General features: G+C 39.6%; 1 protein-coding gene across 1 annotated transcript; it reads right to left on the bottom strand.

Annotated features, from left to right (window-relative positions):
• Positions 1-1,684: 1,684 nt before the first annotated feature.
• Positions 1,685-22,754, bottom strand: LOC118588051 (phospholipid scramblase 1). Its single transcript, XM_036194346.1, has 9 exons — positions 22,546-22,754; positions 15,998-16,023; positions 14,572-14,652; positions 11,716-11,981; positions 10,029-10,071; positions 8,366-8,586; positions 8,085-8,246; positions 3,088-3,249; positions 1,685-2,121 (listed from the first exon to the last, which is right to left on the bottom strand). Exons 2-9 carry the CDS (start codon positions 16,008-16,010, stop codon positions 2,065-2,067), a joined length of 1,005 nt encoding a protein of 334 aa, XP_036050239.1. The 5' UTR covers positions 16,011-16,023; positions 22,546-22,754; the 3' UTR covers positions 1,685-2,064.
• Positions 22,755-26,563: the final 3,809 nt, after the last annotated feature.

The following is a 26,563-nucleotide window of genomic DNA, read 5'->3' as shown; positions in this document are numbered from 1 at the left end:
GGGTTAGTCAGGAACTACATGACCATTGAGGGGGTGGATAAGGGAAGTAATCGCTTTTCCTGTCAAGCAAAATGCTTGTCTGTTACAAGATTTCTAAGGAATGGGCCTTTAGGTTTTTGAGTATCCACTAGCAAGCAACACTGCTGTTTACCTGGCCAAGCCCAGCCTTAGCTGAGTCCAGACTGTGTAGGTAGAGTTTTCCTGCCTGGCCCACAGTCAAGACATATCTCTCTTACCCACCAGTCCCACAGTCACTCAGACCCAACCAAGTAAGCATACAGAGACTTATATTGTTTACAAACTGTATGGCTGTGGTAGGCTTCTTGTTACCTGTTTCTTCTATCTTAAATTAACCCATTTTTATTAATCTATACTTTGCCACGTGGCTCGTGGCTTACCAGTACCTTACATCTTTCTTGTCATGGTGGCGGCCGGCAGTGTCTCTCTGCCCAGGTTCCACTTCCCACCATTTTCCTCCTCCTTGTCCCACCTACCCTATGGCTACTGGCCAAACAGCACTTTATTTATTTTAACCAATCAGAGCAACACATTTGACATACAGAATATCCCACAGCAAGACTGTCATTTAGAGCATTGCCAACAGCACTGCCATTTGGGGGTCCACTTTGGACCTAACATAAACAAGCTAAAATTAGATCTGTAAATTTTTATTTGGGGTCTTTGACTGTTGTTGTAGTCAATAATTGTTGAGGTTTATATATGTTCTATTTACTTAACATCTGGGGAGTAACCAATATTCTAGAAATATTAGAATACAGCTAAACAGTTCATGAGAAAATAGTTTCAACATGGTGCCACTGTAAAATTTTTGAGTCCTTAAAATGAGTCTTCCTTTGTCAAAAAGAAAGTGTGACTTCCTTTAGTTTGGCTGGAAACTCCATGCCGGTTCCACTCATCCCTCTCTAAGCCCTGGCCCTGCAAAAAGACCCCAAAAGTCCAGGCTACTCCCCTGAAGCTCAAGAGTCTGCCTACAGGGTATTTAAACCCAGCTCTCTAGACCTGCTAGGTGATTTCTCTCTCCCCCATTCCCCACCAGCCTCACCTCTGGGCTGCTGGAAAGTCACCCAACAGTGCTGGGCCCAATAAACATGGTCTTTTTAATTTGGCTTAATCTGGTTTACTGCATCAGCAGAGAAACCTACCATGGGGGTGGGGGAAGCGGCAATTAAAGAAACCTATCACCTTTATTCACTGGAAGCTTCTTAAAAGTTGCCAATAAAAGTTTTATCAGAAAAAAAAGTTTTATCAGGTGGGGTGTGGTGGCACAAGCCTTTAATCCTAGCACTCAGGAGGCAGAAACAGGAGAATCTCCGTGAGTTCAAAGAGCCTCATCTATATAGCAAGTTCCAGGCTAGCCAGGGCTATATCATGAGACCTTGTCCCCAAAAGCACGTGTGTGTGTGTGTGTGTGTGTGTGTGTGTGTGTGTACGTACATGTACATGGTATTATTATAATACATTATTATGTAATGTATTATTGGTGTGAAAAGTATAGAAGTAGATTTATGTAACTATACTGATTTTCTAAAGAGAGAAAGAAAACACACTTACGTTTCCTTACTAATGACTGTGTTGAGTACTAGTTAATCCTAAAGTAAAGGAAACAGGAACATTTTTTTAAAGGTTTTAAATAGATAGTATTTATAAAAGAACATCAGGCCTTTTGTGTAAGTTATAATTACATTTAATATGTAATTTCATATTAAATTCCAATAACATTTAAATTTCTATAAACTGGAAAATGAATCAAAGATTGTGAGCCAAAGCATTTTTCTTCGACAAGCTCATTTCTATGTGTAAAAATGCATATATTTTCTCACTAATTCACAGTGAACACTTTAAGAATGTACAAAACCAAAAATATGACAGAAGTATAGAAAATAAATTATAACTTGAAAGCACAATTGTACAACGGGAGGTATAGGCAATCACAGGTTAATTGACACAGTTATTTCAGGAAAGATAAAGAGCCATGTGTGTTCCTTTGAGATAGTATCCATCAGAATGTAGTCCTTCAATCTCTTGAGGAATCGAAAGAAGCTTCTACCATACTCCTGCTCTTTGTTCCTCATTTCCAGTTTTTTCAAAAAACATGAAATCCTGAATAAGACAAAGAGACAAGTTTTCAACAACAAAACAGAGAACAATCCTCACACACAAAGGGAAGTTTTAAAAACGAAGCAGCATCAGGACAATGGGAAAATAGAGCTACCCAAGCTCTGCCTTCCCTTCCCATTTTGATAGCAATCAATTCACCCCTTCTCCCTGACCAATGCCGTCGTCAGTTCTCCTGATGCCACCTTTTCATACCCCCCTTGAAATCTTTTTTTCTCTTGTTCCCTTAACTCCTGCTAGTCCTTTCTAGAAACGGACTGCCTCTAGTGTCAAGAGTTCCAGTTTCTGCTTCTGACGTGGGTCTTCTCAGTCAGAAGGCCTCACAGGTGGAGTTCACTGGCCCTGGGCCGGCAGCTGTCTTCTGAGCAGCTTTCTGTCTCCCCAGACTGTTGTGCCCTTTGAAGTCAAATCTGACATTCCCGCTATGATCTCTATCAAATCGTAGAGATTTTCTTGGATCTCTCTTATTTTCCTGCTCCCCTTCTATCGATTTGCTAATTGCTTGGCTTGAACAATTGCAAAGCCACTTCCTTTCAAACCAGTCATCACACAGTCACCAGGATTTATCTTTGTAAAGTTGCATTTCCAACAACTTTGCCTAATTTTAAATGAACAAGTAAATTAAATTCTTCATGACCTAGTCTGTGCCTAAAAAACTGCCATCTTCCCCAAAGCACCAATTTTGTGTCATAGAATAACTCTAAGCCCCAAGACCTTTGTCTCATGGGCGGACATAGTCTCTTCCATCAACTGTACTAGAGTGTGTCCAGCGTCATGTTAAGTGGAATCAGACCAAGTTGAACTGTGAGTACTGATATTAAAAACCTGATCATTTTATAAGCCATTCTGGAATACTGGAATAAGTCAATCCAAAATACACAATTTGGTGAATGATTTCAGAATGACACTAAGAAAACCACTGATAAACAGAATTAGCAGGAACAGACTTACTATGAGGAAACACGCTCCAAGCATCACAGCTTTCATCTTCACATCAAGGTCTAAGGGAAACTGGATCCCAAAGTTATCTGCATCCGTAAACGCCTCTCTCACTAAACCAGACCACTGCTTGGAAATTTTGCCAACTACAGATTCTTCATCTAGAGATTTGAGCTGCAGAACAAAAATAAAGTCATAAACATTTCCCAAAACTAAATGTCAAGCATACTTTCAAATTTGCAATTCAATGCAACTAATATTGCATTAGATTTAATAAACTAGCAATCACCCACAGATTTAAGTAGGTCCCTAGAACTATTAATTGTAGACTGACAAAACTAGCATTCTCTGGTTCCTGCTAAGACAGATAATATAAATTTTGACACTTAAGGCAAAACAAATTTCAATAGAAAAAATTTTTTTTAATACTTCACTGATACACTTTCTAGAACCATTGGGAAAATAATAATAGCAACTACTGTTCAAATACTGCCTTAAGAAACTTAGCCTTCTTGTAGTCTGACAGTTTAAATGTGGTATGGGGCTCATTGCTACCCATGGGTGGTGGGCAGTAGGGGCTCATGGAATGCAAAAGCCAAGAAAGACTGGCTGGTGAGTGGAAGGAACCAACAAGAAGCTCCATGGAAGGCTCCCAGGGCAGAGATGGGGTAGGACTTGATAACAAGTACAGAGTGAAAAACACAAGAAGAGAAGCATGTGAAATCATATTTCCAATGTGGAAAAGGTTCTGATTTGGGGATTCTTTGGTATGAAAGTCATACAGTAGAACAGATAGGGCACTAACTAAAGCCACTCCATAGAGGGCATGTGGATGCTCACCAAAGTATGTATACACAGACATGAGCCAAATGAGGAGGAGGTATGTCCTTTCCAAACCCGCAAAAGGCATCAAAGGAGGGAACAGCCTTCTTTAAAGCCTGGGCCTCTGACAAGATCCACCAAGTACACACAGGGACATTCAGAGGTAGTCAACATCTTGATGTGGCTGGAGGAGGATGGTACCTTAACTGTGTTTATGTTTACTTCTAATATGAATGAAGTCACAAATTATTGCTTATAGAATAGTACCTTTACTTCACACCCTCACTAAGCATAGTACACTTTGTGGTCCTTGAGAATTAGGTTTTGTTATATATCTAATTTGATGACAGAGTATGGCAGATGACTTGAGTGTTGACCATGGCTAACTTGCTTGGCCTGGATGTGCATCCAATGAGTAGTATCACCCACTGAGCAGCTGTGGGTACAGTCCTTGTGCTGGTGGCTGTGTCAGAGGAACAGCAGGTGGCAATTGAAGTTCAAGGTGTCAGCCCACTAGAAGCCAACTCCCTGATGGCTAAATCTCAGATAAGAAACGCTCCAAGACCACGGACTCCAGAGTGTCCTTTGTTTCTGCTGAGCCTTTACATGTTTGCTGCTGCCATCTTTCTCTGGTATCTGGCATGGTTTGAATGAGTGTGGGGAGATCCCCACTGCCTGTAATGTAGTGTGCTTATCTCATGGCAACATTCTGTCCTACTGGGCATTTTCACCTGTAGATCATTATGAAGATGATTTCTTCCTAAGCTGTACTGTCTAATGGATAATAACAATGTTAGTTTAAATAGAGTTCTGATGATAAAAAAAAAATTGAAAGAAGTAAGTGTCACATAGCTAGAACATATGAGTTTCTATGGAGGAGCCTTTTAGACTGTGGCTTAGCTTAATGATTAAGAAAAACAATTGAGTCCCAGTAGCCCAGCTAGCTTAAATTCTTTTAACTTTAATGTTGAGATGTGTTCACAAGTTTAGGAGTGCATCACAGCTGAAACAAAACTTTGAAAATAACTTAAAGTTAGCCTAAGATGTTTTTGTCAAATAGCTTTGAGGTGAACAACCCAAGAAGATAATCTAAAGTTTTAGAAAAGCACATAGTTGAGTGAGGAACTCATTAAGGTCAGGGAACAAGACATAGCAACCCAGTTATCATTAGCTGATGTGCCTTTCTTGCTAGGATGGGTTGATGACCAAAGGGGATGACTAATTCCTTATACCCATTTCTGCCCTCGATCTCCTGATATAAAAACTATTGATGATTGGGTATAGACCCAAAAGATTTAAAGTAGAGCTAATTGATACTTTTTTTTAAAAAGGATTTTTTTAACTGCCTTAAAAAAAAAAAAGATTTATTTATTGATTGATTATGTATACAGTGTTTTGCCTGCATGTATCCCTGCAGGCCAGAAGAGGGCACCAGATCTCATTACAGATCGTAGTGAGCCACTATGTGGTTGCTGGGAATTGAACTCAGGACCACTCGAAGAACAGGCAATGCTCTTAATCTCTGAGCCATCTCTCCAGCCCCTGACTGATACTTTTTTTAGTATAAAAGTTTAGATTTGTGATTCCTTATAAGATTACCTTTCAAAATAAGAAATAAAGTGATTGGTCCTTTCTTTGTAACCATAAAACGCAGCCTGCTAGTAAAAGAATATCTTGCTTGTTTACACTCCATTAATCAAGTTGCTTGGGTATGTGGGTTCTTGGGATAATTTGTTTTTCACCTATAATACGTAAAATGTTTAAACATGTTAAGGGATGTGGAAAACATGCTTTTTTCTCTTTTTTTACTTGTATTCATTGTAATCATTCACTTGAAAAATGAAATGTAACCACATTGTAATTTTTATATTGCCCCAAAGATTTTGCTAGGGTATATAAGCTGTAAGGGAAAGAATAGAGTTAACAATAGGTTAGAAGGAAAACATCAAGAATGAAAGAGTTAGAAGGGAAACATTAATAGTAAAGATAGAATTAGAAGGAAAACATCAAGAATAAGAGAATTAATTAGAAGGAAAACATCAAATATAAGAGAGTTAGAAAGAAAACATCAAGAATGAGAGAGTTAGAAGGAGAAGGAAAACATCAAGAAAGACAGAAGTAACATTTCTGGATAGAGATAAGAAAAGAGAATATAGAATACAGAAGACTAAAGATAATCATCAAGAGAGAGATAAAAAACTATTATTAGTATGTGCTGACTCCATAGATTCCCTTTGACCCCTGGGCTGCTGGAGGCTAGGCCCCCAGGCAACGAAATATGGCACCTGAAATCCTGGGACACACTTTCCTTGAGCAGATGGGAGGTCACTTCCTGGTCCTAGTTAGCACCATCTACATGAGCTTCCATCAACGCACAGAAACTCAGCTGACTTAAAGGCCATCATGTGAACACAGTGATGCTGATATGAAATCAATAACCATTACAGTTGCATCATTTTGATAAGCTGGCTTAAAATAAATCCTCTTTTGTAATATTTTAGTATTTTATAGGCAATAGCTGTCACTTAAATTTTTATAGTCAGTCATAAAGGGCCACATAAACCAAGACTGGTAAAGGACTGGAAATGCAAACAGTACTTAGCGAAGTGCAAAGAGGTTTACCATTCATACATTTCTATCATAGTGTTTACTGTATAACTCGAGAAAACTAAATGTTTTTAAAAAGACGTTAGTAAAACGGAAAAATATGATAATACCCTATGATGACAGTTATAGGAATGGGTGTCTGTCTCAAAAGATCTTATTTTCTATTATCCCTTCCCTTGATGAAGTGAATTGAATAGTACCAGGGAGTGAGATGAAGGCTGAAGAGGTTATGTGGCTGGTTTAGGCTAGTAGTTTCTCAACCTGTGAAACATGGAGGTCTAATGACCCTTTCACAGGGGTCACATATCAGATATTTATATTATGATTCAAAACAGTAGCCAAATTAGAGTTATGAAGTAGCAATGAAATAATTTTATAGGGTCACCACCACATGAGGAACTGTATTAAAGTGTCGTAGCATTCAAAAGGTTGAAAACCACTGGGCTAATGCAGAAAGGCTCCTTGGTCATCCAAAGAGAGAGCAGAAGAGCAGGTTTCCTGACTGACATTTAAGATGCTTTGTGTAGGACCTTGTGGAGGGTGTGCAGGAAGATGGCTCGCATCCAGTCAGGATGGAGGAGGACAACCTCAGGTTAGTTCACACTACTGGAAATAGGGTGTAATTTACATCTTATAGAGTATTATTTCTGTAACCTTCCATTTTATATTATCAGAGCCATTGTTGACTATGGGTAATGGAACCTGTGAAAAGTAAAACCTTGAAAAGATGAGACTTTTAAACTAATCATATTGAAACTGTCATCAGTAAGGTATATTAGTTTGCATTTGGATCCTCAGCATCCATGTAAGAAGGTGACATATAGGCAAATTACTGTGTCCCACCTCTAGGGAAAATATAGATTGACATCTTGGTCAGAATTCTAAAAACCAAAACTGCAAACTTGACCTAGAACAGCTGGAGCTTGTAATGCAGAACAAGGGAAGAAGGAAGAAAGGGTCCAGGAAGCCCACTTTAGTGGCTTGGTTATTCTTCTATTTAAAACGTGCAACATAAAGTAAAACCAGTTAGTATGTATGTGCGTATAGTGTGTGTGTAGGTGTTTATGTCTGTGAATATCAGTATGCATCTGTGTGGAAACCAAGTCTGCAGGCATAGCGTTGCCTGCTCTCAACCATGTTTTTGAGACTGGGTTTCTGAACTTCTGATGCAGCTAGGTAGCAAGTCCCAGACAGTCTTTTGTCTCCATATCCCCAGTGCGGAAACATAGGCATTTGCCTCTAGGTCATGCTTTTTACATGGATGCTGGAGATCCAAATGCAGACTACTATACCTGTAGAGCAAGCACTTTGTCAACCAAGCTATCTCCTCACCAAAACATACAAAGGTTTTAAGTGCTAGAATTAAAAAAAAAAAAAAAAACTTTTCTTTCCTTTTTTCCCCCACTACAGATCTCTGCTTTTTATCTACACTGACCTTTAATCAGAGTAATTGTTAATCATTAATCAGATGAGCACACATCAGTTCAAACTATTTAGGCCATTCACTAGTAACATTCTATAGGAGTATATTCTTTTCATGTCAGGAAAGCACATCCTATGAACATTATGAGCATTCTTACCTCAAAGTCAATGTCTGAACAGCAGCTGCACACAACACATGGGCCAACAACTTTTAGAACATCCTGCTTCTTCTCGTTTTGGAGAGTGAACTTTGGCAGACAAGGGTGCCAGGTCTGAGTCACATAACCTACCGGCACACCAGGAGGAGCTTGGATTTCTATCTACAAAAGCAAGAAGAGTACATGTTGAATGTAACCATAGCCACACAGTCCAGGTTTAATGCATTCTTGAAAACCCCTGTTGCACTCCTTCTCAGCTGCCATGGGAACTTCACACTGACCTCCTGGAGGCAGCAGGGGAAGCAACAGCTACTACATCTCAGGGGTCTCTCCAGAGTCATGACTTCTCGGCCCAGATTATCCAGGATCCTCAAGGTGAAAGGTCTAGCTGCTCCACAGCAGTTTCGAGTACAGCAGTCAGTATCTTCCACTGCGAAGTAAACTCTCTGCCCAAGGCTGTTCTTGATTTCATATTTGTTATTTGTTTCAAAGCCTGTTAAGACTGAAAAAACACAGGGGAACCACAGTCACCACTTTGTTAGGAACAGTGACTCTCTCCTAAGGTAGCAGTGGGAAGGTGTGCGTGCCTGAGGCTGCAGGGAACAGTGGGAAATGGGAAACAAGCAGAAATGATCTGGACTCAGGACTCGGCAGTGGGAAAGGAGAAGATGAAGGTAAGAAGGAAAGACGTTGCCTGTATGTGAGACTTCCTAAGGGAGCAAGCTCCATCTCCACCTCCATGGACTCTTATCACAAGGGAGTTTCAGTGTCTGTGGTGGTGGAGTGGTGAGGGAGAAGGAGGGGCTAGGTGTGTGGATAAATGCCCAGTCTTCTCATCTGGCAGAGATTTGCTTTGGAGCCTACAGAGAATCAGTGGTGTGTGTGTGTGTGTGTGTGTGTGTGTGTGTGTGTGTGTGTGTGTGAGAGAGAGAGAGAGAGAGAGAGAGAGAGAGAGAGAGAGATAGAGAGAGAGAGAGAGAAAATGCACGTAGTACCTTTTCTCTACCATTTGAGCAAAAGCAATGAGAAAGATTTTTCTAAAAACACAGATGTGAATAAGGAGAATGAAAATGGAAGTGAATCTGAACAGGACATTGGGCCAGGAAAGCCATGTTTAACTCAGAAATAAATAATTCAAAGTGGAAGGGAGGTTTTAGACAATGGGGCATAGTGCTTAACAGCCATATCTTCAATTTACAGCCTTACAAGTTATGACATCATGGGCCAACAGAGTGGTGCTAAGTCCTCCCACCCCGAGAGTTTCAAGTGCTTGCTATATTGACTCCCACATTGGGATCTTCTATGTTTGGTTCAGCCAGGAAGATAGAATAAATATCATTCCTTGTTCATAACCCTCTGACACTAGGGTTATGGTTCATCAGAAGACTGCCCAAACCATGAATAATTATTTAAAACTTGCCAAAGCTCAAAATACCCTATGATCTCTATGTGCAAGAACTTTTGGTTATCTGGAGATGCTCTTTGTCATGATGAACTCAATGACTTGCCTTTGGTGGGGCTGAGCCGGTCCCTGAGCTCTGCATTCAATGGGAACTTCTTTCAACACTTGGCTGTCACTCAACTGATTTTTAGCAGACAATTAATATCCAATTTATTGCTTTTTTAATATCTTAACCTCAGAAATCTAGAGCTTGGTCATGAAATTTAAAAACATTTTATAGCCTCTAATTTTCCTTCCAAGTGCTGGGATTAAAGGCATGTGCCACCACCACCCAGCACACTACAGTATCTTAAAGCTTATGTATCCAAGAGGAACTGTATTAAAGGATGGCAGTATTAGGAAGGCCCACTGCAACACAGCTGTCTGTAGCCTCCTGGCTGAACCTCCCACAGAAGAGTGCTATAGGAGAGGCAACTGTCAGGCCCTTAACTGTATGAACTGCCCCTGTTTCTAGAAATACCATCATTATAATGGATACATACCTTCCAGAAGTTCAATTTGCTGATGAACCAGAATCTGATCTATCTGTTATAGAAAAAAGAGAATATGTGCTTGAAGTAATCAATGTTTCATATTTGTATTGCTTTTTATTTAAAAGAGAATTTTTTTTAATTTGCAAAACATTTGTGGATATTATTTACTATAAGATAACATTTTGGTCAAATAAATCTGATTTATAACAAGTCCCAGTATGTATAAAACATTATTCTTTCTAAAAGTTTCTCAAGGAATATCCATTAACACTTCAATCAATTTATTAAAGATAGAAAAATATTATGTGTGATCAATGTCATCATTTGTTGTATAGGTAGATTTTTCCTGGTACATATAGGATCCTAATTTTATAACATCTGCTTTGAAGTTATTTTATGATCAAATAATTGATATGACTTTCCCCATCTTACACTTTTGAGTAACCTGTGGAAAATTAGGTTAGTACAGAGTATCCAAAGAGATGTTGGGTTGACTGAGAACTGGATGGTTATCATAAGGCTATCTGTTTCTGTTTATCAATTGAACATACTTACTGCTCCTATCTCACCTAACTAATTTCCTTTATCAAATAAAGGCTAAAAGTCATACTGCTATATTGTAGAATATTTGATCACACTGTGAACCCTGAGTTTATGTTTGTGTTAATTAAATAAAATAAACCTTGGGTCAGGAGACCAAGTCAGCAACTAGTTGACAGAAAGTAATCATATAGAGTCATAGAGTGTCTGACTGGGTTCTTTTGGCAGAGTGGAAGGATGCTCTCTTTTGGAGTGCCAGCAAAGAGAGAAGGTCAGCTAGTTGCTGTCCAACTTCTCTGAGCTAGCAGGTTTTCACCCCAGCCTTTTTGAGTTTTACTGATAAATAGAACAAGAGATTTAATTAAAAGCTATATTTGGCAGTAGCGACAGCCAGTGCCTGCAGGAACAGAATTTCTGCCAGGCTGCAGCCTGAGCGCTTGGGCCAGTCCTAGACAAGCAAGCAGGCCAGTAATTGCGGAACCATATTTGTTGGCTAAAACAGCAGTAGATTAAAGTGCAGCCTCTGTGCTGTTGGAAAAACAACACTGCTGTAACTTGTTATCAAGTAGTTCAGCATATGCATGGCGTTTTTTATCTGTAGGATTTAAAAACTATACCATTCAAGGGACACAAGCAAGAGCATAGGTGAGTTTTATTGGTGGTAAAACTATGAGTCATATCATGAGGGCGTGAATTGGTGTCAACATAAAAGAACACCGAGTTCAGTCCCAAAGTTCAGATTAGAAGGCCAGGCCCACTGTCGTGGACAAGGTATATAATTTTTTGCACCATGTTGCTTTCTTCTGAGAATCATGGTAATTATAACACCTGTATAGTAGAGATTTTCCTATAATGATTCAGTGAAAAGAAAAAGAAATACATGAACTGAGTAGGAAAATAAATTTAAAACAGTGCTTAATAACCATTGTCTAGGTAAATTCAAAATTACAGAAAACATAATTACTTTGCACACTAATATTCTCCTTAAAAAGTGAATCTGACCTAGCAGAATTAGAAGTATCTAGTAGTAGAAAATGTTATTTTTTTATTTTTGACTTTTATGATTTTTTTTTGGGGGGGGGGTCTGGTACTCCAGTTTAAAAACGTAAAGCATGCATTTGTTTTGTTCATGAATATTTCATGCATTTATACTTGCCTGAGTTAAGTACTCCAACCCAGGGGGACAGTTCAGTGGAGGAGGTGGTGCTGGCATCCATGGGCTCCCTCCAGGCCCACCTGGATGATTGTATGCTGGCTGATTTTGGACAGGAAAGCCACTTGGGCCAGCACCTGCATAACCTCCTGGTGGGACTGGGTAGCCAGCTTGGGGCCCTGGGTAGCCAGCCTGGGGCCCTGGATAAGGACCCTGGGGTCCTTGGTAGCCATATTGGGGTATAGGGTAGCCATTCTGTTCTGGAGGTCCTGAAATGAAAGCAAGTGAAGTAAATCATAATTGCATAGAAAAACCAGTTCAGTAGAAGTAGCCCAATTATCTACAAACTGAGTTCTCCTCTCCAAAATCCTATAGGATTTAGACAAAGCTGTAACTTTTATCTGACAGAAAAATAGGTTTTAATAACTGGGAATGGGAAAGAAATCCTAGTATGTAGTTAAAGACAAACCATTCTTTGTAGTACATTTCAGATACTTCTTTGCCAGGAGTTTTAATTCAGTGTATTCCTCTGAAGTTCTGTCCATTGAAAAAATAGATCTCCATCCTTATGATTATATATTTAAATCTTACTATTTAGTTCCATCTAAGCTCTAGAAAATACAGTTGACTAACCAAAGAATACAACAAAAGCTATGAGACAATTTTTTTTTTTTATTATTGTCATTTTACATGTATGGGAGTTTTTCCCGAATGTATATGTGTGTGTCATGTACATGCCTGGTGCCTGTGGTAGTTAGAAGAGGGCATCAGATCCCCTCAGGTTGGACTGACAGACCATTTTGAACCACCACGTGGGTGCTGGGAATCAAACCAAGGTCCTCTGTAAGAAACTACTAAATCAACTCTCCAGGCCCAAGCAAACTTTTCAATAATTAACAGAGAACAGGACGGAATTAATACAAGTATGCTACATAGTCTCCAAGGAGAAACGATTACAGTGAGCTTCCTAAGTCTATCTACAGAGTAGCTACTATACAGAAATGGAATATATATTCAGAGGATTATATGCACCCATGATTTCCCATTGAAAGACATGCAAAGTTTAATACTTAGAATCCACAGTCGACAAATAAAACACTTCTGACAAAAATCCACATCTTATTCAAAAACAAGGCTTAGAACAATTACTATACCTCACAATGCTCCTTAACTGCTGTCATAATTCCTGACTATCATTGCAAAGGGTTATCAAGGAGAAATTTATGGCAGGCTGTCATGTAGAATTCAGAGGAACAAAGAGAACTGACTCAATAGGCTTACAGTCATCTTTCCATCCATTAACAAACAAAAACGTGTGCTGATGTGAAGGAATCAGTGAGCAGGATGGTGGCACAGGTGGTGGTCGCTTTCTGTAGATGACTTTACCCTGATCCATAGCCATGAGAAGGAAAGGACTCTCTATGTGAATGACTGATGAGGTATGTTTAAGGTAGATTGAAAGAGTACTCTGAGGCCCTCACCAGAAGAAAAGAGGGAGACACACATGCCTACTCTAATTAACTATGAGGCGGACCAAACCATTCTCTAACTCTCTAGCTCACATTCTAAATTTACTGGAAATTCTCCCAACATCGTACTTTGGGAACTCAGCAGAGGTTTTCAAGCCTGGTCTCATAGTAAGAGAACCTGGTAATTTAGAAATTACTAGTCCCTGAATTCACAGGTCTACTAGTGTCCTTGTCCTGATACATTTAAGTTACTCTTAAGTGAAGGGAAGGCATGGCTGACGACTACGACATTAGGACCATGAAACTTAGCTGGACCATATTCTTTAATTATAAACATCTGATAAAGATCTAGGCTCCACAGAGCAGTATCTATGACAATCTGTTTGCTCAGCAAAGAGAATAGACTGCATAAACCCTTCTGCCCAATCAGAGCACTTTGATAGTAACTCTCAAGATGTTTTTTGAAGACATGGATAGCCTGCTACTGGAAAATCTGGGTAAACCATCTACTTCAGCATTTGCAAAGGTCAGATAATGCTGACAATTGCATTTGCTACATGGAAATTTTTCCATTATTTTATGCACTGGTTCACAATGAGACATAAGATGTGTATCCCTAGTATACAGTGATATGATTCATCTACTTTTCTGAGACATAAAAAACAAGAATTATCATAATTACAACATTAAGGGTTTTTTTTCTCTCTTAGTAATGGGGATTGACTTTATTACGTTCCCCCACATTTAAGGCAAGCATTCTACAAATATGCTTCATCCTGGCCTTATTTGTGTTTTTTATCTTGCATGAGGCTTTCAATAAATGCTTAAATTTACCATCTATCTGCTTTATCTTACTATGTTCTGGGATTACAGACCTGCATCTTTAAGCTTGGTTAAGAATAAAACTGCCCATCATCCATGTCGCAAAGCGACAACAAGAACCCTAGGTAGCTTCCAGTGTTAAGGAGCCTTTCCACTGATTCATGACTTCACTGAACACAATTAATCCCCAGTCCTGTATAACTCAAAAACACCCATGGAAAACTGTCCTAATTCTTGTGACATGATCACAGTCTTCACAACAGATGAGCAGTCTACAAAATTAACTCTTAATTGTGTGTTTAAGTGAAACATTGTTGCTCAATATAAACATGCTCCAGATTTTACAGCTTTTCTTTATAAATAACCCTTACTGGCCCTCTATAAAAAATACCCCCATGGAAAACACATGGGACAAAATAATAAAAAAGAGCTGCCAAAATTCCTTTCATGTAATTTCTTGAAAGCGAATTACTAAAATAAAGACATGTGTGCCCCACCCCCTTTCTTTCTCTCCCTTCCAAATTTCAGTTGATGAGTGTTACTTTTACTTCCGCAACAAGTATCTTACCTTGGAATGCTCCCGGTGGATACTGAGGGGCAAACCCAGCTGGCAACTGTGTTCCTGGGTGAGGAGCCTCTGTCTGCATGCCTGCAGTTCAGGGGGAGAGGTACATGCATGTCAGCTTCAATAAGATGTGCATCGGGAAGAGCGGTGCACAGTGCCAAGATGGTGTGTCATGTGGAACTGAAACAGCCTTGAGTTCATGGCCTGGAAAAGAGCTGACCTGAAGGAGACTTCTGTTTCAATCACACTGCGAAAACTGATTCATATGGTTGAAAGAATGGCATGTGTTTTGTGTTTTTGGAAAAATCATAGATTTATTTTTATGTATACATATAGTTATGTATATATTTTATGTAAACTTATTCATATACATATACATTTTATTTCTTTTTAAGCACAAATGTACCTATGTGCATGAACTATTTGAATATAATGAGTAAAACAGTCACTGTGCCAGTGGTCAAATGAATTTCTCTAAGCCGAATGAGCTGCTAGCATGTAAAATAGCTCAAATCTACACAAATTTATATTTCAATGGCTTTAATTTTGTTTTATGAAAATTTGGGTTGAGACAAAAGTCATTAAGAAGACTAAGGGGTTGGGCCTGAAAGTTGTCGAATATACTTGTCAAAGCTAGATTATCATAAGATATGGGTAATTTTGACCATCTCAACAAAGATGAGAGAAAGAAAAAGAATACATTTCAGAGAAAATAATATTTTCCAAGATATGTAATGTTTTTCTTCTCAGAACCTAAATTTTAATAAGGCAAAATATTTTACTGTAGACTTAATATATGTTTTTCTTAGAACTTTTCTGAGAGGGAAAAAAGAGTAGAAACAAACCTGATCAATATTATGAAATTCTAAAGGATGTGAATGTTATAAAACACATATAATCAAAGTATACATCTGAACACTTTTCAGAATGAACGATATCAAAAGATGTTATTCTTTGATTAGAATGACTAGAATAATCATTATGCATATAAATTGTACCCAAAAGCCCAGAAAAATAAGACATAGTATGCTCTGTCCAACATTCCAACATATATATCTGTGCACCTAACATATACCTTCCTCTGTGGCTTTCTTGTCACTAATTAAATGGTATCAGTGATATTTGTGTCTATCTTTTTTTTTTTTTTTTTTTGAGACAGGGTTTCTCTGTGTAGCTCAGGCTGGCCTCGAACTCACAGAGATCCACCTGCCTCTGTCTCCCAAGTGCTGGGATTAAGGGCATGTGCCACCAATGCCCAGCTGTGTTTATCTTTTCTATGCTAGGATACTGAATAAGACATTGAGGATAATAGCATAACAGTGAATCAAAAAAGCAATTTCAAGAACTGAATGAGACATTACAATCAAGTGATGCCTTATCAGATGATATTCTAAAGAAGAAATGTAAATATTCAATATGAATTACTTACTGTGCTTTTCCATGATTTAAACCTCTCTGAAAAAAAAGAATAGCTAGTGTTAGTGCATTGTCTACAAATTTATAGGAGAGATGTGACTACTCCAAGGTGCTCAGGAATTATGCAGGCATAGGTCTGGGTAGTCCTCCCAGCTCACCTAGTCTAGCCTGATCTACTTACTCAAACTTTTGGGTTTGATCCTCGTCCCCATACTCTCGTTCTTAGCAGAATTTCAGAAGTTTTCAGCTGGTCATGATGGTGGATACATTTCTAAGAATCTTTGGAAACAGGATCCAAGAAGGAACACTGTGAAAGACCCCCAACTGGCAGCAAAGCTCAATGGGCATCCTTCACCCTTCACAACCTGCACTTCTAAAAGAAGCATGCGGCTCATATATGAATCTCTGAGCTCTGCTGTAGGGATGGTCCAGCAGGGGAGCAGAAGTCAATTTCCAGGGCACAGGACTGGAGTCTGAAATCCAGGATCTATGGACTGTCCTGCCCAACTTGAGTCAAATTTGAGAAGGTTTGATATTCTGTTCTGTGGATTAAAAGTTGCTTCTTACTAGGGAACATGATTAAGATTCTAATGGTGACAGCATTCTTGACAACCCGAGTGACAGCATCTCACTACTGCAGAAGCATGCATTACAACAAAATTTCTACTCGGTACTGTTCCCAGTAACTGGACCCCATCTTAGCTTTATCCACCACTATCCAGGAACCACATACTGTGCTCTACATGGCAACTCACTCCATGTCTACAGGCTACAACTGAAGCATAGCAGACAAAGTTCCGTTACTCAAAACTTTGGATCCTCCTGAATTCAGTTGGTGCCTCCTGTTCTCTGGCACACGCGGGTGTTGGCTGTCCTTTCACTAACTCCCTCTACTGTGTAATTCTGAGCAACAAAGCAGCCAATCGATGTGACTACAGAAGTAATTAAATCCAGTATTCTCAAGAAGCAAATGCCATCTTCTACATCATTTCAAAATGGTTTGTCACTGGCACTTTTAAGTATAAAGTTTCATATCTTAATGAAATACTTATTTCTAAGTATTATCACCCCAGTTTTAAGTACTTCATATGCAAGAAGTTCTTCAGTGATCAAGTAAATCTCAATAGGTTTACTCTAAAATAAATCTAAAAAGTTATTTGTGTTATTTATTTAAATTTCTATACTTACTTCAAACAAAAGGAATGTGATTTTGTATTAACTGACCAGTAGCCAGTTCCAGTAGCTCTCATCAATCCTTAAGGGCAGAAATACAAATATATATTATATATGGATCCTTTGGAACTGGAGTTACTGACAGCTGTGAGGGTGATAATACCCAAGTCTGGGTACAGACTTAGACCTCTGCAAGATCACCAAATAATATTTATTATTATTATTATTATTATTATTATTATTATTATTATTATTATTATAAGCCTATGGCCTCAAGTAAACAAAAACTTTAAGGGACTGCATCCAGTCAGAGAACTTTATGTTTCTTTTTTTTTTTTTTTTTGAGCTGAGGACCTAACCCAGGGCCTTGTGCTTGCTAGGCAAGTGCTCACTGAGCTAAATCCCCAACCCAAACTTTATGTTTCTTAAATTTTGTAAACAGAGCCCAGAACTGGGAAAAAAAAAAAATCCTTTCATAGTTTTGATTTCAAATATAAAATGAGAAGAGATCCCTCTCCCTAAATCATCTAATGTTCAAGATAAACCAACTCAACATCTCAAGCTTTGAACTAACAATTTAATTAAAACTTTTTTCTTTACACTGTGTGTTTGCATGTGTGTATGTATATTTGCATGCGTACGTGTATATTTGCATGTGTGTAGACAGGGACTGTAGTTTAAAGGGCTGAAACTGACCCTAGTACCTTCCTCAATTGGGTGTCAACTTATTACTGAGGCAGGCTTTTCCCTGAACCTAGAGCTTGCCAATTCCTGCTAGTCTATCTAGTCAGCTTGACCATGGGATCTTTGTTTAAAAATATTCTTCTCAGAATGTGGTTGTTTGGGTCTAGAAATTTCTGTGAAAACAGAAATGAAGGGCATGCTAGAGAGAGGGGAATTCCTAAGCCATGTCAGGTGGACCTTAAGAATGTGGTGGTGTAAAGTTCTGTCTGCATAAGATAACCAACTGAGAAGACACTGGGTTCATTTGTCTTGGGAGCTAGAGAACATTTCCTCTTTGCACAGAAATCCCCAAATAGTATTTGTTTGTCTCTCTTTGATGTTTTCTTATTATTTAGTAATTTTGAGAGGCATTTATTAAAAAAAAAAACTGCTGTAGAATAAAATGTGGGTTCTTATTTACCTGGGATGTTAACATCATCTCAAGATTTAAAATTGTATGTATGGGATCTAGAGTAAAATATTACGTTGCCACTAAGCCTGTCCATGTGCCACTTAGAAATGATCCTGTGTCTTCACTTTGGCAGAGCTCTGTCAGCACACCTTTGAAAATAACTTCAATGTGTTCCTTGTTGAAGCATGTCACTCATTATTTCAACCTGATGTCTTTTAAATAGTTTTTAAATTTTTTTTTTAAGTTTCAGAAAGTTTTCATGAAAAAAGAAATAATATTTATGATGTACCCAAAGGAGGAAAAGTATGTAATAAACTCATATATAGATTGCACCAAAGAGTTGCCATTTCCCCAGAACAAATAAAGAACTTTAAGAAACATCCTGATTAGTGAGTTCTTCTTTGCAACTATATTACATGACATATTTATAGGAAATTGCGGCACCATATACATATTAATGCAAGTATGCATAAATACAAGCACATATCATTTCTGTCTTGTTATTACAATAGCAAATCCCCATTTCTTTTCTGGGGCTTCTTTTTTAATTAATAATTTTAATTTACAAAGTTTCTTTTAACCGTGTATGAAGTGTGCATGCATGTGGATATGCATGTTTGCATGTGTGGATATGGACTGCAGTTGAGAGGGCCATAGTTGACATCTGGTATCTTCTTCGATTGCAGTACACCTTGTTTACTGAACCAGGACTTTCACTAAACCCGGAGCTGGCCAATTCCAGCTAGCCTTCTAGTCAGCCTGACTACAGGAGCCACCCTCTCTGCTACCTGCATGCTGGGACTGTAGGCAGTGGCCACGCCTGCTGGCCTTATATGTCAATGCTGGTGATCCACCTGCAAGCCTCGTGCTTGCACAAGTGCGTTAATCTACTAAGCCATCTCCTCGGTTCTTTTCTGGGATTTTTTCATAATTGTAAAACATTCCCACCTGGGACAGGGAGAAACCACAAGGGACCAAGATTATGTTTTCACAATCCATACATGGTACAGAAAACACCTGTCTCTTGGGATCTTGAAATTTTTGTTGCTTTTAAAAGCACTTTGGAATATTATAACATTACCCATGTCTATAAAATAAGTACAAATTAGATTTAGGTTGTTTAACTAGAATTTACTTGTAAAATGTGTAAGAATAAATGCCTCTCCTTAAATTATCCATTGTAGGAGACAAAGCAGCTCACATTTTCTTCACAGCCTAAATGGCAATATATGCCCTGACAAGATTCAGCAATACCCTACTGCTTTAAAACCATTATTAGAACATCGAAGTGCTGAGCAATTGGATGAGATATCACGGTGAGCAAAGAAAAAAGATTAGTAGTAGTCCAAGTAGTAAGGCAAAACCATGGCAAGTCACATAGCAAATCATTTTCCAGTACTTTTGGCAATGTTTTAGTTAGTCATAAACCAAATAATTTTCGAGTACTTTTTAGTTAAATTTTTAGGTAGGCTTTGTGCATTTGGAAAGATTTGGTAAACATTTAATATAAACACATTTCATCTGTTAAATTGTGGGAATGGTGATAGTCAAAGTGAGGCATATAAATATGCACATGTATGTCCACAAATGGGTGTTTCAAGGTATTGGTGAGCATCTAGGGTCAGGGCACCCTGACTGTAAACTTCTACAAGAAGTACATTGCTTACAAATGCAATGTCCCTTGTAATAGGAAGTTTCCCTCTCAAAAGCTATATTTCTATGTCATGCTCACGAAAAGGAAACAAGCTTAAACTCCGAAAGAAACATTGTAAAAACTCTGAATGAATATAAATTATACACCAACCAGAACCTCCTGAAAGTGTAGTGGTTGAGTGTTCCACAAGAGTAAGAAGTAAATTAAGGAAGCAGACATACGTCTTGAAACCCAGTTATGCTTACTGGGTTTCTGTATGATTTCAAAACGCCCTTCTGGGAAGCTCTTTCATTAATATGAGTTTTTTTGTTTTTTTTTTCCCTAATAAATGGAACACCTAAGCCCATGGACCTAACACTGTGGTTGACTGCCACTCAGTTCACTAACTAGCTGAATTAACATGGTTCCTTCTCACATCTTCATATTCTTGCCTTTGGTTCACTGAAAAAGAAAAAAAAAACAAAACCAACTTCCAGCTTTCATTGAAATTGGTTAGCAAATATTTTAAAAGGGATCTGTGTTATGCAAGACAGCAAAGCGCTGGGTTCGAGTTTATTCTTGTGATCAGTAGTTTAATGGCAAGGTAAGCTTTTTTCCAAGAATTTAATTTGAAAATAAATAGAACCCTTGTTGACACACATTAATTAGAGATCTGGTTTATTGAGTCCTACTTATTTAACACTGTACTACAAGAATGTATTGTGTACACAGAGGCATATATACTTATATAAAAACTTCCTGAAGAAATATTCACTTTGTGAGTATCCTGTGGTTTCAAGGGGGTATTCATGGGCAATACAGAGTCTATACTGTCCATACTATACTATACTATACTATACTATACTATACTATACTATATATAGAGAGAGACAGTATAAAGTCTACATGTCTATACCATAGACCACACAATGCTCTATACAAACACTTCACCAGTAAACCTAGAGACCCAGGACTGATAAGAAAACTAAGTAAATAGTGTAGAACACAGAAAATGCTGAGTGAAAATGATGGTGCTATTAGAAAGGTTTATAGGGACACGGATTTCCATAGGAGTAGTAGTGGTGCCCTCAAGATAGATGAAAGTCACAAGGAAAAGTATCTATCATCACATCAGCTAGGCCAAGGAGTTAGGGGTGTGGGTGTGTGCAGGGAGCACTACAAACAGGTGGGAAGACACAAGCAGAAATCCTGAAGCTAGACTCTCCATTCAGAGGAAAGAACAATGTGTGAATTACCCAGCGGAGGGGGGACAGACAGGTATTTGGAGGTGATGACCAGAGGGGCACAGGAGACAGCCACCCAGGCAGTGTCTCCACCTTACACTAAACTCCTTCAAGGAGCCTGATGCTCGCTGCCCAGATGCAGGGACTCTATCTGGCTTACCACCCCCCTCTCTCCTTGTGTTTGTTCATTATTTAAAGTGGCCCAGTTGTTGTAGGTGCCCGGGTAGAAAGCTCTGTTGTTAGGAAAACTCAAGAAGGAAAAAAGCCCCAATCTGCCTAGTGCTTTTCATTACGCTTCACTTGTACTTAACCATGTAGCTTCTATCACTAAGCCGGAAGAAGGCATAATTGTTTGTCTTGGAACAGGGAGGTGATCATTGCCAACTTCCAGGAATAAGATTACAGAAATCAATCCACACAGGAACCAGGGGGAGAGCTATGGGTGTGGGGACTTTGTCAAGATTTTCACTTGGTTCTTTATGCAACTTATATTAACTGATGCCAAAGTGACTGAACTCTTTGGTTGTTGCTGCTCCTTTATTTTACTTTTCTCAACACAGGGTTTCTCTTGTGTAACCCTGACTATCCTAGAACTTGCTCTATAGACCGGGATGGCCTGGAACTCAGAGATAAAATTACGTCGCAAGTGATGGGATTTTAAAAAGTGACTCCTTTTTAAAAATCTTGTATTAAGTTAACAATTTCAGAGAAGAGCTGAATATCCATGAAGAAACTGGGTCCGAATTCAAGGCTATGCTGTAACAGAAGCCTGGATCCGGAGCTAGTGGTCTTCTGCACTCTGGTCTTTACCCCCTTTTTGTTCCCAACTTTGGTATTCTAGAATGGTACACATGGTTTGGGTTCTAGTCATAATCCACAGGAACACTTGGGTTAAAGGGCTCCCAGGCTCTTCGAAGAACTCTTCGGTTTGGGTTTTTTGTTTTTTGTTTTTTTCCTTCGCTTCCCTTCCCCTTCCTGTGATGGGAATCCAACTTGGACTGCCCATTTGACGACTGTGCTACTACTGCTGAGCTACAAGTGAGCCCAGCTTCTGGCTCTGATTCAGGGCTGCCCTGGGCTGTAAAGCAGTAGGCTAATCTGAAGACGGTCCTGTGGGGACAGCAGGGCCTCTGGCTGAATTCTTTCTCCACTTCCGGGGTCACTACCCCAGTCTTTCGGCTACTCCCCCAAGTCTCCAGTCCACTTCCTGCAGTCTCCATACCATAACCTCTGCCGCCAGAGCAAACGGTCCCCAGTCCTTGCTCCTGCTCAGCCCCTCCACCCTCACCTCCCCGCGCCGCATCCTTGTACCCTGCTCCAACCTGCGCGCACCGATCACTAGCTCTGACCTGGGTGGCACAGAATGCCGGGCTCACCTGCGGCTCCTTTTGCTTAGCAGCGGGTGGAGCTGAAGTCAGGGACGTGGACGTCGGGTCCTGGTAGTCCTGAGTCCCAGCCCCTTGCTAGTGGCGCAGCTGTAAGCACAGCTTTCCCAGAAGCCTCGCAAAGGGACTCTGAGTGACGCGGGACAGCAGCCAGCACTCCAGCTGTTCTCTGAAGCCAGGCAGTCCACCTTCCCGCCCCGCCTACCGAGCAGCTCTCTGACTGGTTGGTGCAAAAAGGAAGTGGGATTTTGATGGCCTTGGAAAGAAAGGTCATTCATCACCTGGGGTGTGGCCTCCTCTAGGAGCTTTTTTACATTGCCGGATTTCAAACTCTCCACCTATTGGGAGAATGTCAAAAGTTACTTTCCGGCTTTGCATATTTTCCTAAGTGGTCAAATCGGTTACCACACCTGTTCCATCCTCCTGATTGCACTCTCAAGTTTGCTGAAACCTTTCCCTAGCAGCATATTTCTCGTCCTTTAAAAAGCCCTACGGCTTTTACAATCGCGTGATGCCTTTTGGTGTAAGGAGTCTTACTTTCTTTCTATTACAGTCTATAGAAAATTACTGTCCTTAACTTGAAAACGTTCGGGTCCGGTTTGAACTGTTGCTTGCTCACCGGACAATCCGCGTCTGCTTTTGTATAGTACAACGGTGCTTCTCAAATTACAGCCTGAGATTGTACAGCCTGAGAAGAATCGCCAGGCTAAACTACCTTTGAAGGTCATGTTTTTAAAGTTTCTGATGTATGTATGCCTGGTGTGGAACATTTTCTAGGAACTTTCCCTAGGACGGGTAAGGTATTTTCCCCCCTCACGTTTTATGAATCATTTGGTATTCTTTGGGGAGTTGTGTTGATGTAACAAAGATGGAAGAGGGTTACAGGTGAATTTTGATTAGTGAGTCATCCTTCTTTCCCTGTGATTGGTGCATTTCTAAGTATATTCAACTTGGAGATGGCAGTGGTGGCGCATGCCTTTAATCCCAGCACTCGGAGGCAGAGGCAGCCGGATCTCTGTGAGCTACAGAACGAGTTCCAGGACAGGCTCCAAAACTACACAGAGAAACCCTGTCTCGAAAAACAAACAAACAAACAAACAAACAAAATCTTGGGAAGGGCTAACTACTTGTATATGTGTATATATATGTGGACACACATAAATGTGTGCATAGGATATATTGTTCTTTCATAGAAAACAGGCTGGGGATTTTAGCTCAGTGTTGTTGTTGTTTTGTTTGTTTGTTTGTTGTTTGTTTGCCAGAGCTGAGGACCGAACCCAGGGCCTTGTGCTTGCTAGGTAAGCGTTCTACCACTGAACTAAATCCCCAACCGATTTAGCTTAGTGGTAGAGCGCTTGCCTAACAAGCTCAAGGCCCTGGGTTTGGTCCTCAGCTCAGGGAGGAAAGAAAAAGAAAGCAGTGATGCAGGGAATTTCCAGGTCTGTGAGCCATAAGAGAGCAAGTCTTGACAAATGTGAGGCTCACGTATGAGAAGACCCTGAGAGCATGGCACACCAGAACTTGACAAAAGGACCCCGAACATACATATCTCAAGGTGATTTGTGACTTGAATTGGCTTGCTATTATGAACTCAGGATAGTTATCATTAGTCTTTACTGGATTTCTTACTCAGGCCAAACAAGGGTCCGTACTACCGTCCCCTTCTGCATAAAAGGGTTCATTTCATTTGAATGTTATAATATGGTTATAGTTATTTGTGAGGTTTTGTTTGTTTGTTTTGTTTTTAAGCTTAAGCAGTTGAAGTTTCTTTATAGGTAAACCTTATGGTGTTGAGAACATCAGTACAGTCTAAGAGTCTTGTTACTACCCTAGTCTGCTGTGTTTGCAAGGCTAACTTCTGTTACCAGTAGCTCCTCCAAGAATGTCCTTGACACAGGAGAATAGGGGAGACAGAGTCCCCTGGGAAGCAGCAGTAGGGTAGTGACTCACTTCGGGTTTGTTTCCCCTCCTAATGTCCCCGTGTCTCAGGTCCACCTAAGGTTTCTACTTGGAAAAACTAACCTTAGCAAATGATTTCATTGTTGTATCACTAGCACTAATCCCTTATGAAGGATAGAGGTCAAAAATGAAACATTGAACGGGTAACAACTGAATGGACATGTCTCTGTCTGCAGCTATGTATAGTAACCTAGCAGTGTCCTAAGACCCAGACTCTGTACTCTTGTTTGCAGCTTTAACATATGGTCTATTCACAAAACAAGAGGAGGGACCTAGCCATATACAGCGGTCTATTCTTCTATTCTTGGAGTTAGGTTAAAGGGTTACATAAACTGCAAGAAAAGCTTGGAAATGTAGTGTGGAGTCTTCCCAGAAAGAGAAAGAAGAGAGTTTCCTATTGAGAGAAAAAAAAATTAATTTTAAAAAGTGTACCATCGTCTGGGAATTTCCACTAAAACTAAAACAAAAACTCCTCTTAAATAAATGAGCAAGCAAGCATTTAAGTGTATGCATTTATACACTTTTTACTTAAGAAAACCATTTCCTGAAGTTTGCAATAAAAAAAAATAATTTCAAATGAACCACATATTTAGTCCAATGCTGGTTCTATTGCAAAATGGAAATTTGACATTTTAAAATAATATATAGAAGTGCATCAAGATTATCCAGAAATTTATTACAAAAAATCATAGATATTATACAAAGAAATTATCCAGGAAGCAAGAAGAGTAACGACAACTTTCTGGAACAGATGGCTCGACTAAGTTTTAAAAGAAAAGTGGGAAGTAGCCTATAGCATGAATCTTAAAGAGTCTTTTTAACAAAAACAAACCCAGAGCCAGGTATTGGGATGAATGCTGAGGGATCAGAGAAACAGAACAAGCCACAGCTACCTCACCTTGCCAATTCCTCAGCTGATGCCGTTTCCTCAGACTGGAAGCCTCTGAGTCCTTACTCAAATGGATCTCAGCTGAACTGTGCTGCTCCAAAGCCTAAAAGTTTAACCAGGCTAGTTTCTGGTCTTCACGCCTTATATACCTTTCTGCTTTCTGCCATCACTCCCTGGGATTAAAGGCTCACTTTCTGGGATTAAAGGCGTGACTCACCATGCTTGGCTGTATCCTTGAGCTCACAGAGATCCAGGTGGATTTCTGCCTCTGGAATGCTAGGATTAAAAGTGTGTGCTACCACTGCCTATCCTCTGTGTTTAATATTGTGGCTCTGACCCCAGATAAGTTTATTAGTGTGCACAATATTTCGGGGAACACAATACCACCACAGTAGCCATGAGCAGAAGGCAGTACTAAGTTAAGAAGAAAGACAGTGGTGTATTTCAAGAAAACAAACACACACAGCTTCAGCAGAAGGAATGGTGTTGACAGATTCCTTGGCTTGCAACAGAGACCAAACTGGTGTTTCCTCTTCTAACAGAACATAACTATTACGGAGCAGTGGTTGTTTGCCCTAGAAATATATTTCCCTGTTTCCAGGTGTGATTGAAATTGATAGGAAGTCACAACATGCCCACACGGTTGGGCTTGCCTGGCAGACCGCCTAGTTATTTCTGGTTCAAAATAGCCATTTCCTGGTCAAAACATCTCGAGTGACTAGTACTCCGTGGCTTTGTATGGTTGTGTAAAGTGCGTGCAGCCATGTAATCTACGCACATATGTGGAGTAGCCACACGAGTTCCTGTATGCATGCGCGGCCCACCCTTTATAAGGCCGGCTCCATCTTGCATGACCTTCTTCTTGTCCCCTTAATCACGTGTGTGGATTTGTCGTGTTCAAGACGTGTTCCTGGTGGGGTAAGAGCACCAAAATAACTAACAGAAATAGTATTTGTGTCATCTAAGAAACAGAAACAAATCTGTTACTTCCAAGCCAGGAATCTAGAAAGTAGATGTGCCTTGGTGGTCCCATTGTCCTTCCATTATCTTATTGCAGAAGGTAAGACATGTTAGAACAAAGCAGAAGGGTCTCTCCATTCTAAAAATACCCTCTCATATTCTCTAATTCAACGCTAAGATCTGCTCTTCAGTCAGAAAAAT

Source organism: Onychomys torridus, chromosome 7, assembly GCF_903995425.1.
Source record: "Onychomys torridus chromosome 7, mOncTor1.1, whole genome shotgun sequence".
Lineage (NCBI taxonomy): Eukaryota > Metazoa > Chordata > Mammalia > Rodentia > Cricetidae > Onychomys > Onychomys torridus.
The sequence above is the reverse complement of the archived record's forward strand: the minus strand, read 5'-3'. Positions and strand labels throughout refer to the sequence as shown.

Coding starts and splice junctions, on each gene's coding strand:
- LOC118588051 (XM_036194346.1), bottom strand. Junction 11,982..14,571: donor TCCACCGGGAGCATTCCAAG/GTAAGATACTTG, acceptor CTTTCATTTCAG/GACCTCCAGAACAGAATGGC. Junction 8,247..8,365: donor TCCCCTGCTGCCTCCAGGAG/GTCAGTGTGAAG, acceptor TTGCTTTTGTAG/ATAGAAATCCAAGCTCCTCC.